This window comes from Onychomys torridus, chromosome 3 (genome assembly GCF_903995425.1).
Source record: "Onychomys torridus chromosome 3, mOncTor1.1, whole genome shotgun sequence".
NCBI classification, from domain to species: domain Eukaryota; kingdom Metazoa; phylum Chordata; class Mammalia; order Rodentia; family Cricetidae; genus Onychomys; species Onychomys torridus.
The window spans coordinates 144069189-144085540 of NC_050445.1; the positions used below are offsets into that span (position 1 = coordinate 144069189).

General features: G+C 39.1%; 1 protein-coding gene across 1 annotated transcript; it reads left to right on the forward strand.

Annotated features, from left to right (window-relative positions):
• The first annotated feature begins 453 nt into the window (after positions 1-453).
• Positions 454-15632, forward strand: LOC118580309 (killer cell lectin-like receptor 2). Its single transcript, XM_036181970.1, has 6 exons — positions 454-565; positions 2366-2455; positions 3408-3626; positions 6239-6381; positions 7936-8039; positions 15473-15632. Exons 1-6 carry the CDS (start codon positions 454-456, stop codon positions 15630-15632), a joined length of 828 nt encoding a protein of 275 aa, XP_036037863.1.
• Positions 15633-16352: the final 720 nt, after the last annotated feature.

The window sequence follows — 16352 nt, forward strand, 5'->3', positions numbered from 1 at the left end:
TTCATCAAAACATGTAAATAATTTTAAAGCAAAGATTTTTAATTTATTCAAAAAGCTTTGATTTTTGTTATTTCAATTAATAGTTTATAAGTATTTCAATGGATTGTGGTAATACTAATTTCGCCTAACATTTTACATATGTGTCCTGTCAATATTACAATGACTTATTAGTAAGTTTTTAATTCTTTCTGTGTCTCCTGATAATAAGTTTAGTGGCCACTAGATGTACAAATGACAGAAATCCTCAAAGACTTCTCACCTCTATTGGAAAACGGGGTCAGTCCATGTAATTTAGGGTGTTCAGATCATTAGAGAAATGAATCAGACCCCACCCCTTCCCACCCCACTGTAGCATCAGATCCAGATACCTTCCTAAGTGTGGACATTTTCATTTTTTCCTTAGAAATCACTCAAGGGCAGATTTTTAACACAGACTGTACTTCATTTACTCCCATGATGAGTGATGAGATTACTTACACAACTGTGAGATTCCATAAGTCTTCAGACTTGCAGAACAGAGGAAGGGCTGATGAGACCCAAGGGCCCAGAGAAGCTGGTCATAGAGGTAAGTATTTAAACATCTAAATTTACCTTTTTTTTTTTTTTTGGTTTTTCAAGACAGGGTTTACCTGTGTAGCTTTGTGCCTTTCCTGGAACTCACTCTGTAGACCAGGCTGGCCTCGAACTCACAGAGAACCAACTGCCTCTGCCTCCCCAGTGCTAGGGCTACAGGCGTGCGCCGCCGCCACTGCCCAGCTTAAATTTACCTATTTTTAATGCATCATAAGCTTCTAATTTTGAAAACAATATCCTATAGGCTGCCATTGGAAACAATAACACTACTTTTTTTGGGAGGGTGTGTCTTGATTTTTTTTAAGACCTTGTTTCTCCTTCTAATAGCCTTGGCTGTCCCACAACTCCCTTTGTAGACCAGGCTGGCCTTAAACTGAAAATGATCCTTCTCCCTCTGTCCCCCCAAGTGCTTGGATAAAGGAACATACCATCATGCCTAGCTAAAGTCTGTTTCATTTTTTTTTTTACATTTATTTTTGAGGGGAAAGGGGCTTCAAATCAAGGTTTCTCTGTGTAGCCTTGGCTGTCTTGAAACGTACTCTGTAGAACAGTCTGGCCTCAGACTCAGAGATCTCCTGCCTTTGCCTGCCTAGTATGGTGATTAAAGGTGTGTTCCATCACCGCTCAGCAATAATCCTATTTTTAGTTGTTAGCTGGAAACAAAAGAAAGCCGAATTGGCAGAGAAGATTGATGGGAGCCTAAAAGGAAAAGTTATTGAGAGTGGAGAAGTGAATATATTCTGTCAAATTTGAAAAACAATTGAGAGAATATTTTTACTTTATTCAAGAATTCTGAAACTTTTAAAAGTAACACACTAGAATCTGAAGAAACACCAAATATGTTTAGAAAAAAAAATCTTAAGGAATTGAAAAGTATTCATTATAAACAATACTTTCACTCTAACAGAAGTTGTTTCTATTGTCTTAAGGATTTTCCAACATCTAGTACAAAAAAAGCAGAAAGAGTCATCTTCCTAGGACAACAGAGTCTCTTCCGGGGAAGAAGCTGCCGAGGAAGAAAGGGGATGAGAGAGGGTAGAGGGGATGGGGATGACTAAACCACATTATGCATTCGCAGAATAATTAAGTTTACTAATAAAAACTTTGTATTCTTTCTCTGCTCACTCTTCATATAATGTCACAAATGAACCCTAAACTTTAACTTCTTTGACATACTGATAATAGCAGGCTTGACTTTGATATTCTCAACACCTCAGATACTTGCAGATGTTTTGTATTATTTAGAGAAAAATAGAACTTATGTAAAAAAAAAAAAAAAGTCAAGAGTTGACTTCTAAGCTTCTTTAAGGATGGGCCTGTATACAAGTCAGCTCCAGAACCATCATGGTTCCCTACAGTTCTCAAGAACATCCATCCCTCTTCCCTTCCTCCTCATCCTCAGTTATGCTCCCTTGGTGAACTGCACACTCCAGGTTGGGATCATCTACCTGGGCTGTGTCTGTGTCTCCAGTGCTTTCTGAAGGATGGGCTTTTGATCTTGGAGAATTGGGGGAGGGGCATGTGCCTGTCATACCGCTACTTCTAGACTGAGTAAGGAGGATTAAAAATACAAGGCCAAAGGTGAAAAAAGTTTGAAATCCTGTGAAACTTCACACATGTAAGATTTCTATAATGGGTGCAATATAATTTTGAAAGCAATGTTCATTTAGTTTGTATGGTGGACTTCTGTAATATATTTAAGAGACCAACATCCCATGGTCTCCATGCTACACAAAATTATAATCAGTAGTGGGAGTTGCTCTTTTAATGGTGATTTATTTTTTAACTTAAGAATCTTCAGTCCCTTGGCACTTCATTGTGATACCTCTGGGAATCCTTTGTTCCGTTCTGCTGGTGACAGTTGCAGTGTTGGTGACACACAGTGAGTAACTGATATACATCTTCTTTGCCTTTATGCCTAAGTAATACCTTCAGTCACTTATTATGCAGTTATAACCCTCTGTCCATTGTCCTGCCTATAACAGGGGATGTGCCACATAGCTCTGGTTTAGGATATTTTTAATCCTGGCACAGTCCAGTGTCCCTTTCTCTTACATACCTATTTCATTAACTTTGGGCTGTTGAGAGCTTTTGTACTTCCTCATTCATGGTCATGTTCATTGTGAGAACTTGGTGATAGTCTGCGTTCTGAGCTCAAGAGACTGGGAATGTTAGGTAAATATTATGTGAGAAACAGCTGTGCAAAGGAAATGACCTTCTTTACATTTTTCCCCAGTCTGTCTTGAGGACATGGTTGTAAAAAGAATAGATATGTACAGAGACCTTAAAGCTTCAGCCTTATTATATTGCTTTACATCTTTAGAGGAAACCACTCCCAGGATATGCGAAAATATAGCTACACATCTGGATATTTTGCTTTCCATCTGTCCTTTGAGAATTATGCCACTTCATGTTTCTTAGTTCACATTTTCAGCGGATATTAAAGGTTGACCGAATTCTTTAGTTTTACATATATATATATATATATATATATATATATATATATGTGTGTGTGTGTGTGTGTGTGTGTGTGTGTGTGTGTGTGTGTGTGTGTGTGTGTGTGTATTATGCAGAGAAAAAATGAAGGTATTGGAAGGCAATGTACTTCCACCATAATTTAATTCTGCGTTATCATTTACTTTATACTGAAGATTTTGGTAGAGGGAAATTGATGTTTCCATTTCTTTAATGAATTAATTAAGGTGTTATTTTCTAAATGTCAAAATCCAATTGAAGTAATAGTATATGTTTTGAATATGGGACCTTTTCTTATATCTTAAATTTCAATATTTAGTATTTATATCCATTTTAGTTGTATCTTTTGCTAATTTTAGTTTTTCAGTATAGTCAAGAAAAACACAAACTACAGAAAAATCTAAACAACCACAATCAGAGATACATCACCATGCAAACTAACAGCTGCTTAAATGAAACTTTGAGAAATAAGTCTAGAGAGGATTTCAAACATCAAAAGGAACCAAATTCCCTCGACAGAAAACAGAACAGATGCTGTGCGAAAACTAAGGTCATTTTAGATTGCATACAGAGTACAGGTAAGAAGGTAATCTTGAATAAAATATTGCATTATTTTGTATTCATTCTTCTCTAAACAATGTGAAGTCCAGTTAGCATCTAACTATGCTGGTGATCCCTGAGTTAATGGGTGGTGTTTCCTTGTCACATGGAGGGCCTGGAACCCTGAAAATCCCTGTTTGGATTAGGGTAATCTTAGTTTGTAAAACTCAGTGGCCATCCTGTCTCCCACTTCTGCCAGGGGATGGAAGTTCAGTCAGCACAGCTGAGAATTCAGGTTATTTTCATGTGAGGGCCAATCTGAGTCCACATTCTTTGTGTTAATAAAATGTGGAAGTTTCCAGTAAGAGAGTATTTACCAAATTCTTAGGATGAAATGGACATAAAGCATTTCCATGGATGCAGTCATAAAAATAATTGTGTTTGGGTGTTTGTTTTCCTTCTGCCTTGGTGTCAGAGAGTTGGCCTGTGTGTGACCATAGTGAAGCTCACTGCAGCACACATGGGACCTTCTCCATGGTGCCCACACTGGTGTATCTCTGGAAATGAATGACACAGAGATGAAACTATCAAGTGTTACAAGGAAACTTTCTTTCCTTGCATTGTGACTGGTTAACATTAATTGACACAGTTTATCATTCATTATTAAGTAATTTTTTCAAAAGTTAATGTTCACAAAGAACTCTGTCATATGATCTCACTGTGCATTATAGCAGGAGTGACAATCTTCATTATTTAAGGACTAATAATAGCTTTAAAACTGGTAAGTTTTAAAATATGTGACAGAGAAAAAGATAAAGTCCAAAAATAGTCATTGTTGCATTCCCGACTCAACAAAAATGTTTTATATTATTGTTTTAGAATAAAATAACTATCATCTCTAAGTGGCAGCAATGCTTGTGATGAGAACACCGAGGCAGGAGGATTGTAAATTTGAGGACAGTCTAGGTGTCCAGCAAATTCCAAGCCAGCCTGAACTACAGAGTGATGATACCTCTTCTCAGAAAAACAGGGGTTGGACATAAAGGTTTATTAGTAGAGAAAGGGGATCCCCAGCACAGACAAAACAAATAAATCCTACTGAGATGTTGTAGCTATGTAAACTACACATGTTTTAATTTATTCAAATTTGATACTTTGGGCATGTGGGTGTACCCTTGAAGGCAGGAGAACATGAAATCACCATCAAAATCTTCCTTGTTTGTCCCTTATTTCTATTAAGGTAAGAGCATCTAACATAGACCACAGCATAGCTGTATGTATACAGTAGCATGTGGGCCACTGTGGGCACAGTGTATCACTGCAGACCTAGCATTCCATTATCCATGTAACTGCCTCTGAGCAGCAAGGGCTCATTTCCAAACCCTCTAGCCCCTGGAGCTTTACAAACATCTGCTTGGTAGAACTGGCCTGTGTTATAAGCCCCATCTGAGTGAAATAAAGAAGTATGGTCCTGGCACTAGTTTGCTTCTCTTCACACTATCTTCAAATTCACCCATGCTTCTCTGAAAGACTTCCTTGTAGACTTCTGACAAAGGAAAGCTATTGCAAAGTCTCTGCTGTCTAATTAATAATGAATTGGCTCATAATAGGACACTTAGTCCTGACACTAGGTGAACTGCAGTCAGGAGTCACCTGGGGGACTCTTACTACTCAGTTGGTCACTTAGGTCAGGATTTCTCTTTTGGGAGATTAGATGTGACAATGGTTTCATTCTGTAGCTGTGTAGAACTCACCATAAACCCAAAGCTGGCCTCGAATTCACTGCTTAACCTAGGCTGACCTCAAACTAGAGGTGACCCTCGTGCCACAGCCTATGGAGTGCTTTGTTTATAGGCATAAGTTATCATGCCTGGTTGGATATCTTCCCTTTCAAGGATTTATCATAATCCTTTGTGTGTATATGCTACATTTTCTCTATATATTCATCCATAATGAACTCTTAAATTTTATCCATATCTCTATTATAAACAGTGCTGCATAGAACATGGGTGTGCAGGGGTCTCTCAGCATTGTAGATTCTCAATTTTTGAGAGCTGTGAGGTTTTACTTAGTTGCAGATGCGTAATAAATACATTTTTCTGTAGCACAAATCCTAATAGTTCTTATAATAAAACCCCAGAGACAGATATCAGTGTAAATGCTCAAAGTTCAGAGGAAACAAGCCACAGCCACTTCTCACCTTGCCAACAACTCAGCCAAAAGGGGAAGATCCTGTCTCCATGAAACCTCAGACTGAATGCCCCTGAGTCCTACGCCACCTGCCTTATATTCTTTTCTCTGCCCAGCCATATCTCTTCCAATCTCCAACTTCCTACTGCTCAGATCAAAGGTGTGGGACTCCCAAGTACTGGAAATAAAGGTGTGAGCTATCACTGCCTGGCTCTGTTTCTCTTTTATACTGGATTAATCTCTTGTAGTCCAGGGTGGCCTTGAACTCACGGAGATCCATCTGCCTCTGCCTATAGTGCTAGGATTAAAGGTGTGTGCCACCACTGCCTGGCCTCTCTGATTAACTCTATGACTAGCTCTGCCCTCTGATCTTCAGACTAGCATATACAAGATATCACTACAGTTCTAATAACAGAATACTAGAAAATAAGAATTTTCACCATTTCCTTCTCTGTTGTAGGAAAACCTGTTGAAGGACATTTGTTCTGCTATGGCATAAAGTGTTATTATTTCATCATGGATGATAAACACTGGAGTGGATGTGAACACACCTGCCAGGACTGCAGCTTATCCCTTTTGAAGATAGATGATGATGATGAACTGGTACCATAGACAATTACATGCTTCTTTATTCTTAGACTCCTTTTCGAGCCCTTGATAGTGAAATACTGAGCACAGATATAAAAAAAAAAAAAAAAAGAGTGAGTCCTTCAACAGGTGCATGTGGTTTTCCTGTAATTTGAGCAAAAATCATTCAGTAAGAGTTTTCCAGTCCATCCTTCTTGCTTCCTATTTAGTTTCAGGACAAAGGGTCTGTTATGAAGAGACTCGTTTCTAAGGAGACAGTTCTATCTTTGCAGTCTCTTCCCTTTGCCAGAAGTCTGCCAGAGAATCCTGAAGAGAAGCATGTTTTCCCTGAATAAGTTTAGCCCTTTGGTTTAGCACATCCTGTGATTGAGAGTTATTTATCTCCATAGAGTGTCAACTGCACCCAGAGAGACTATGGTCTAGGGTTTGCTCTTTGGAACCCCGAAGTGAGATTGTCTGAGATGAGTAACTGGATTACAATGGAAAAAGTAACTTAACTCTGGACCAATCTGCAAAATGGAAATTATATGAGAACCGTGGAATTAACAGTTTTCCTGCTCGCTCCATATTGATTTTCACTGAATCTGCCTATAATATTTACTTCCTAATATTCTTATATTTAATCTTAATATAATCTTAATAAAAAATCTATCTTTAGAAATAAATATTTAAATGAAAACAAGTGGCCATGATCTGGGCATTAACTGTTTATATTTGTCATTAAAGAAGTTTCTTCAAATACATAGAGGGTATTTTTCTAGAGAAATGGTTGAATAATCAGCTTAAAACCTTTGTCATTTAGAATATGATGTACAATTTCTTCACCAATTTAATTCATGTCTGATAATTACAGCATAAAATAAATTTTAATGACAAATAATAATATAGTTTTCTATTTGATACAGTAAACAGGTAAATTTAAACTTATAAAATATATTCAGTAATTGTATTAGGTATCATTCAATTCAAATGTAACATGTAAGACACGCTATTTACTTCAAGTATCTCCCCCTTCCTCAAGTTCTGTCACTTTCAGGTCTGAGTAACAGTATGGCTTCATTGCTGGTACATGTGGGATAGCGCACAGCTTTTCACAGAGGACTTGGACTTTTCATCTGGACTAATTTGTTTTTTCAGACAGGAGGTCAACTTAAGTTGAACACTTCCTACATGCTTCTGTGATCTTCTGAAATATGTATTTGAAAAATTTCATAAAGTATCAGGTTACTTAAGGAACCAGGGTCTGAAGCAGGGAGATTGTGAGTTCAATGTCAGCCTAAGCTATACAGTCAGACTTTCTCTGAGAAATACAGTTACAAATCATTTCATGAATCCAGTATCTCTAGCCAACTGAAGTTTTCATTTTAAATAACTTAAGTAACTGACATTGGTTTTTACATAAATGAGCTCCTAGTGGGAAATCACTTTAAAAATGAGCATGGAGGGAAGGAAGCACTGGAGGACAAGACAGCAGAGAACTGACATAAGAATATCTGGGGCCTGGTATCCTGTTCTTTTCTCACCAGTCAGACAGACATTTTATCACAATATGTGTTATTTTTCTTACAGAAGTTCTTACAGTCCCAGGTTACTACAAACGGATACTGGACTGGATTAAAATATAATGGAAGCAAAGGAGAATGGCAATGGATTGGCAATGTCCCATCTAACCTGTGAGTTTCCTGAACCTTCACACTTTAACACTGGTGTGCAGTTGGGAGGATGGATGCAAAGACTTCTCTCTCATTTTACATGGCTTTCTTCATTTTCTAGGGAGGTCACAGGTCAGGACAAGGTGCATCAGACAGTGTTTGATCAAGTGTTAGACAGGGAAGAGGAATGGTTTAGAAGCTGACTGCTAGTGATGTCATATTGAACACAGCTCAGGGTTGTATGTTCTAAGATGCAGAGGACACACACACACACAAAAGCATAAGATCATGTGAAGTAACTTGTTCATCCTGAAAGATATTATGAATGTATCTTAAATATACACTTGACTTGTTTCTGTAGTTAGATTATTTAATTGTTAATTTATAAATATAAAAACTGCATTGATATATATATATATATATATATATATATATATATATATATATATATATGCATATCTACTTTTCATTTCAAGGTTGCTGTAGTCTATAAGCTCTAAGTTTATTCATTTCTGACTTGTTTGAAAACTGTTCATTATTAATATCATTTCTTAAAAATATATACATATCCAGAATGAAATATGATCACATTATCCCCTACTTGCTCGCTCAACCTTGCCCTGACTGTACCTTAAGGTGTTCCCATCTCACTCATGTTTTCTTACTTGATGCTGTCCACTGGTGCATGTTTGTAGGCCATCCACTGGAGCAAGGATACCTCCCACTGGCCACAACTTAATAAAGAATGTGGCTCCCATTTCCAGTAGCAATCACCTAACAATACTATCTCCCTAAGAGATAGAGGGACCCTCCCCAACTATGCTGGGATTTTGGTTGGCTTGTTCTTGTTCAGGTGTCATACTGGTGACTACAGCTGCTGTGAGTTTGTGAGTGCAAAAGCATTGTCATGTCCAGATGGTAGGACTTCATAGCGCTTTCCTATCATCAGGCTCTTACATTTTTCCGCTTTCTCTTCCCTGTTGTTCCCTGAGTCTTGGGATGGTGTTGAGGGAGATGGAATTGATGAAAATATCCCCATAGGGCTAAACACATTTTCTCTTCTCTTTTGAACTTTGACTAGTTCTGTTGATCTGTACCAATATCTATCTACTGCAAAAGAAGCTTCTCTGACCAAGGTCAAGGGCATAAACGCACGTACTAAGAGTAAAATTTGACTACATGCCCACTTATTAAAATGAGTGTAGCAGTTTCCAAGCTAGGGCACTAGACCTCCACAATCATTGGCTTTTGATTTGGATTACAATAGCAAACATGATATCACTTATATAGTAAATAGCTCAACTCTAATAAGAAAGCACTTAGTTATCCAATAACAATGGTACCACTGGGCACACCTTGCCTAGCAGGTCAGTACTGAAGCATGCAGGCTTCAGTGCTGGGTAAAACCATTCATATCTTTTCTCCCCCAGCAGCCTGCAAATCACCTTCTCATCCTTTGAAAAATAGTTCAAGGAAAAAAGTTTCCTGATCCATTTGAAATTGATTTCTCTATGTCTGATATCAAAGTGTATGGTGTCTTAGCAATCAGGTCTTACTTACCATGTAGTTATGGTGGGTAACCAAAGGTAATGGCAATATGCTTTGCTGGTGTGGAGACCTCTGTAGTCTCTCTGACTAATAATTGCTCTGGATTTAACCCCTTCTTTATACTTTGATTTTTATTTAATAACTTGTGTTTCCTGTGGTTCTAACTCTTTTTATGGTTATATTTCCATTTTCAATTGAACATATTTTGATCAGCTTTCCCACCCTCTAACACCTCCCACATCCTCCTCACCTCCCTATCCAATTAAATTCAAGTTCTTTCCTTTTCATTCCCCAAAACAAAAACAAAACTGAAAATCAAATTTAAAAAAATCACCCAATCAGATAAAAAATATTAAAACACACACACACACACACACACACACACACACACACACACACACACATACACACACAAACACACACAAACTCCAAACCACCAAAGAAACAAAAAATTCTACTTTTTATTGGTCATCTGCAAGCTTATTAACTAGTGGGTGTCCATAGGGCCTTTTATAAACCCTTAGTTTTGGTTAATCCACCTTTGATCCTCTCCTGTTCTTTATCCCAAGTACTATCACCATTTCATGTCTTAATTCTCAGAATTCCTCCCTCTATTTTCAAATCACACATTAACATTCCTCCTTCTTATTGATGATTTAAGAAATACTAACATTAAAATTTCTCTCCTAGGATTTCTGTATTTGTCCAAAAATAAGGTTTGTGTGTGTGTGTGTGTGTGTGTGTGTGTGTGTGTGTGTATGTGTGTGTGTATTTAAAAACAATGTTTTTTATCCAACTCCTAGAACATGACCATTCAAAAGCAAACAAAAACCAACAAATACTGTTCTCTTTTGGGGGTTGTCTATTTTTAAAATTTATTGCTGAGGGGTGGTGGTACAGGCCTTTAGTCCCAGCACTTGGTGGCAGAAGCAGGCAGATCTCTGTGATTTCAAGGCAAATGTTGTCCATAATGTGAGTTCCAGGACAACCAGAGTTGTTATACAGAGAAATCTGTCTCAAAAAAAAACAAAAGTAATTAGTTAATTTTTTCCAGTCCACTCACAGTCTTCCCTTTTACTCCCACCCTCTAATCCACTCCTCCTCTTCCCTTCAGAAAAGGGCAGGTCTCCCATGATATACCAGCCAGTCATGGTATATCAAGTTGCTGTAAGATTAGGTACCTCCTCTCCTACTGAGGCTGGAGGAGGCAACCCAGTATGAAGAAGGATCCTGCATTTGGTACACGGTGAAGATGTGTCACTGTTACTGGTTTAATAAGAAGCTGAGCAGTCAATAGCTAGGCAGGATTCCCAGACACAAAGGACACTGGGAAGAAGGGAGGAGACACAATGCATCACCAGCAAACAGAAAGAGAACAGAGTTTCAGGAGGAGAAGTAATGTCATGAGTCATGTGGCAACGTGTACATGAATACAAATGGGTAAAGTTAATTTATAAGAGCTAGTAAGAAACAAACCTAAACTATCAGCTGAGTGTTCATAATTGATAATAAGTGTCATTGTTGGGGAGCTGGTAGCCCAAAAGAAAAGTCCACAAAAGCAGGTAACAGAGTCAGAAAAAGGCCCTGCTCTCACTTTTAGGAGATGGAAAACTAAACTAAGCCACACAACTGTCACATGTATGCAGTGGGCTCAGGTCAGTCCCATGCAGGCTCCCTGGGGTTTGGTTCAGTCTCTGAGTCCCTGGGAGCTCAGGTTAATTGATTCTGGGGTTTCCTTGTGCCACTCTGGCTCTCACAATCATTCCTCCCCTCTTCTCCATGATTCCCCAAGGTCTTCCAGGGGTTAGACTGTGTGTCTCTTCATGTTTCCAGCTGTTGCTGGGTGAGCCTTGTCTGGTGGGAATTAGGCTAGGCAGCAATCTATGAGTGTAGAAGACTATTATGAATCATTTCATTGACTTGTCGTAATGTTCAGCTCTATCCTAGGTCTCTGGCCTGTCTGGCCTCTGGGTCCTGGTCCTCCAGGCAGTGTCAGGGGTGGGCTCCCTCTCATGGTATGGGTCTCAAGCTTGACCAGTCATTGACTGTCCATTCCCATAATTTCTATACCACCTTTACCCTAGTATCTCTTTGTAGGTAGGGCAAACTGAATATTGAAGATTTTGCCTCTGGGTTGAAGGTGGCAGTCCATCCACTGGATGTCTTACCTGGTTACAGGAGATTGCCTGTGCAGACTCTGTTTCCCCCATTGTTAGTAGTGTTAGCTAGGGTCACCCTCCTAGATTCCTGGGATGTTCCATTGCAATAGGTTTCTAGTTCATCCTAGGGATGCCCCTCATTCCAGTAGTCTTTCCCTGGATTTTCTTCCTCCATATTCACCCACCTGACCCCTCCTGTTCCCATGCCCACCCACCCCAATCCAGAGCCCTCCCCCTTCACCAGAAATGTCTATTCTAGTTCCCCTTCACAATTAGATTCATTGACCCCGCCCTCTTGAGCACTCCTTGTTACTTTAGCTTCACTGGGACTTGGGATTGTAGCATGGCTATCCTTATAGCTAATATCCACCTATAAGTGAGTACACACCATGTTTGTCTTTCTGTATCTGGGTTACCTCACTCAGAATGATCTTTTCTAGTTCCTTCCAATTCGTGGCAATTTTCATGATGCCATTGTTTTTTTACAGCTCCTTAAATGGACCACATTTTCTTTATCCATTCTACTTTTGATGGATGTCTAGGTTGTTTTTAGTTTATGGCTATTAATATCCTGACCTTCCCCCTTGGGAACCAATGTTAGTATTCTGATCTACCCCTCCCACCACCCTAGGTCCTGATGGAAAAATCTCATTCTAAGGAACAACTCCTCCCACTTCCTCTCTCTCTTCCACCTTTTTCCTCCATGAGAAGTGCACACTCTCTCTCTCTCTCTCTCTCTCTCTCTCTCTCTCTCTCTCTCTCTCTCTCTTTCTTCTTCTTCTTCTTCTTCTTCTCCTCCTCCTCCTCCTCCTCCCCACTCTTCCTCCTCCTCCCACTCCACCTCCTCCTCCTCCTCCTCCTCCTCCTCCTCCTCCTCCTCCTCCTCCTCCTCCTCCTCCTCCTCCTCCTCTCTTTTAGTCTCTCTCTTTCCTACATTTATCTTCATCTCTTTATTATAATAAACTCTCCACATGGATGCAGTGTCTGGGTTGCAAATTATGACTGTGCCTGTCCTGTTCTTAGTCTCTTGAAAGATATCAAGTATTCTTATTTTACAAGTGTTAGATGGTAATCCTAATGTCTGAAGTTTTATGCACTGAATGTACTGTTTCTGCTGGATTTTTTTCATGTTGTCATTTTCTTTGAGGCATTTACTGAACTTCTTCATTGGCTGCAGAAACTATCTGAAGCATGGTATTCACAGCGGTAACTGTCTCAGGAATATTTTACTCAGTGCCTGGGAATAAGATAGGTCTGGTCACTTCTGTTTGAATGTGGTCCAGGCAATGCAGACAGCTAGGTTCCAAATCTGCAGGAAAATAATTTCTTCTCTCTCCTCTAAAGATACTTTCAAGCAGGCTGTCACATAGGTGGCCAAAGGACAGAGACAGACAGCCTTACAAGATATTTTAATATATTCAAAGCATTCAGATTATTTTTGTTGTGATTAGTTTTGGTTTTTCTATTTGAAGTAACATTTCATACAGGCTAGCCCCAATTCTTCATCTATCTCCTAAGCACCAGGATGGATGCTGTTTTCCACTATGACTGACCACAGAGTTCATGAATTTATGTACATCCTACAGCACCATACAGAGTCAGAGATGGCAAGTGGTAACATTTGGAGTGAGGTGCTAGTGGCTGAGAGGATGCCTGCATCCAGGTTAAAATATCTTTGTAGACTTTCACTGTGCTACAGAACTGCCCCCTGATGATGGTATGGTTACTAGGGCCGAAATTGAGGATTCAATATAAAATCCTGGTGTTGAGAAGATTTCTTTCACTACAAGAAGCATGTTCTCTAGTGGGAAGATGCAGTATCTTGGACATCTGTTTCAATGTCAGGTTCTAGTGGACCTATTGAGCAGCTATGAGATTTTTTCTTTCTTGTGTAGAGCTCCAAATGGGCATCACCATGGAGGTAAGTAAAGTAAAGAGATCATGATGCAGAATGTGTGCTCCATGTGGATCTTGTGAATAGTTAGTGTCTACTGGGTCTATTCCTCTATGCTCCTGTTCAACACACATGCTTTATTGATTGTACCCAATGTGTCTCATGGCTTTCTAATGTGTATTCTTATTCCTACCCTACCTTACATGTTCTGTGTACACCCAAAAGGCCAATTAGTTTCATTTATATACTTTTGCTGTTCCTATGGTAAATCTAAACGCACTATTACTACCTGGCTTGTATCCAGGTCTCCATAAATGATGATTTTTTGTTGAAGCTTTATCCTTTTGACATCAAATGGCATTTGGTGGATTTCATTGCCTGGTTTATCTTCATTCATGCAGATTCTCATCAGCCTAGCCTTTTTAAATCTCACTGTGTTGCACAAGCCATGAGACCCTGTCTTGTGAGCCATGTACCTTCATTTTTTTTTCTTGGTTTTAAACTGTCTTTATTCCAAAAAGCATCATAGGAAATAAACTTTAGTGTAAAATGATCTTTTGGTGATACTGAAAATTAAATTTACTTAAAGATGAAAAGTTAACAATGTGGAATAGATATGGCATTAAATTGTGATCAAGAGAACATTTTTATTTTTATTTTTATTACATTTATTTATTTTTGTGCTAATGTATGCATGTGTGTTCCCATGTCACAGCACATCTGTAGTTAGAGGCAGTTGAAGAAGACACTTTTCTTTATTATTATTACTATTATTATTATTATTATGATTATTATTATTATTATTATCATTATTATTATTAAAAGATTTTCTATTCATTTTACATACCAACCACAGATTCCCCTGTCTTCCCTCCTCACACTGCCCAGACTCCTAACCATCCCCCTAACCCATCCCCCATCCCCACCCCTTCCAAGGCAATGTCTCCCATGGGGAGTCAGTAGAGCCTGGTACATTCAGTTAAGGCAGGTCCAAGCCCCTTCTCCCTGCACCAAGGCTGCACAAAGTATCTCATCATAGGCACTAGGGTCCAAAAAACTGGCTCATGCACTAGGGATGGGTTCCAAATCCACTGCCTGGGCCCCCCCTAAACAGTTGCTAAACAACTGTCTCGCTATCCAGCGGGCCTAGTCCAGTACCACAGGGCTCCTCAGCTATTGGTCCACAGTACATGTGTCTCCACTAGTTTGGCTAGTTGTTGCTGTACTTTTTCCCATCATGGTTTCCATGTCCCTTGCTCATCAAATCCCTCCTCTCTCTCTCATAAATTGGCTTCCTGGAGCTCTGCCTGGGACCTGGCTGTGGATCTCTGCATCTGTTTCCATCAGTCACTGGATGAGGGCTCTATGATGACAATTAGGGTATTCAGCCATCTGATCACCAGAGTGGGCCAGTTCAGTCACCCTCTTGACTATTGCCAGTAGCCTAAGGTGGGGTCATCCTTGAGGAATCCTAGGCACTTCCCTAGCACTCTGTTTCTCCCTATTCCCTTGATGTCTTCAGTTATCACAGTGTCTCTTTCTTTGCTCTCCCACTCTGTCCTTGTTCCAGCTGGAACCTCCTGGAGTCGCATTTGTTCTTCTACTCTGTGTATCCAAGTCTGAACTCCGACTGTCTAGTTTGGTGACAATGGCTTCTATCCACTGTTCTGTGCCACTGGCCCAAGACCTTTTTAAAATGAGTTTAGAGAAAACAAAAAAACCTTTATAGTAAAACACAATTAATTCTATATTCTGAATATTTTAGTCAATAATTTTTTTAAAAAATCATAGCCTACGTCACATCAATATGTTTCAAATTTTAATAACTGCCCATTGTATGTTTTGTTTTACAGTAATTTGACAACAGTGAAAGTATTAAAGGAAAGTGGAGCCTGTGCATATCTCAGTTTTGGAGGAATACATGAAGACGACTGTGGTAGAAAACACCCTTGTATCTGTGAAAAGAGAATGAATAAATTCCCTGTTTCCATGTACAGTGTGAAGGAGAAGTAAAAATGGAACATTTTTTCATCTTTGTTGGTATCCTGTGATGATTTGTGACTACTTAATGACTGAATGTCTTAACCAACTGACTCAGTCAACTGAGCAAACATGGCAATGAGCTGGAAAGAGGAGAGATGTTCTACTGAAATCTAACAACACACCAGAAGCTTTCTCCCTTCCTGCTAAACACAGCAGCTTATGTCTGGAGAATGGGTACTCTGTTCCAAGCCCTGAGGAATCATCCTTTGTTTGCCGAATGACACATGGAACCAAATCCAGAACACTGATAATTAGCACACATAAATAACTCATCATCCATCGGATAAAACTTTTCAATATTCCATTGCTTTGACATCACAATTAAGAACTGTGATGCAGTTTTGAAGTTCTATTTGTCAGTTGCTTGGTTAGTGTTTTGGTTTTTGGGGATTTTTTGCAGGTAGTAGAATTTATTTTTAGAGAAGATTTATTTTCTATAAAATACAATTTCAGATTTGGTGAATATTTGCTAGACTAGTTCAAGAAACTTATACAACCATTCATAGTCCATATGTGTTCTCATTCTCTCTCTCTATTTCTCTCTGTCTCTGTATGTCTCTGTCTCTCTGTTTCTCTCTCTCTCTCCTCTCTTTGTCTATCTGACCTTTTGCTAGCAAATTGAATACCCATGGATACAGTAATATTCACTGAGGCCACCTAGATGTCATGACTCAGACTTATAATCTTATA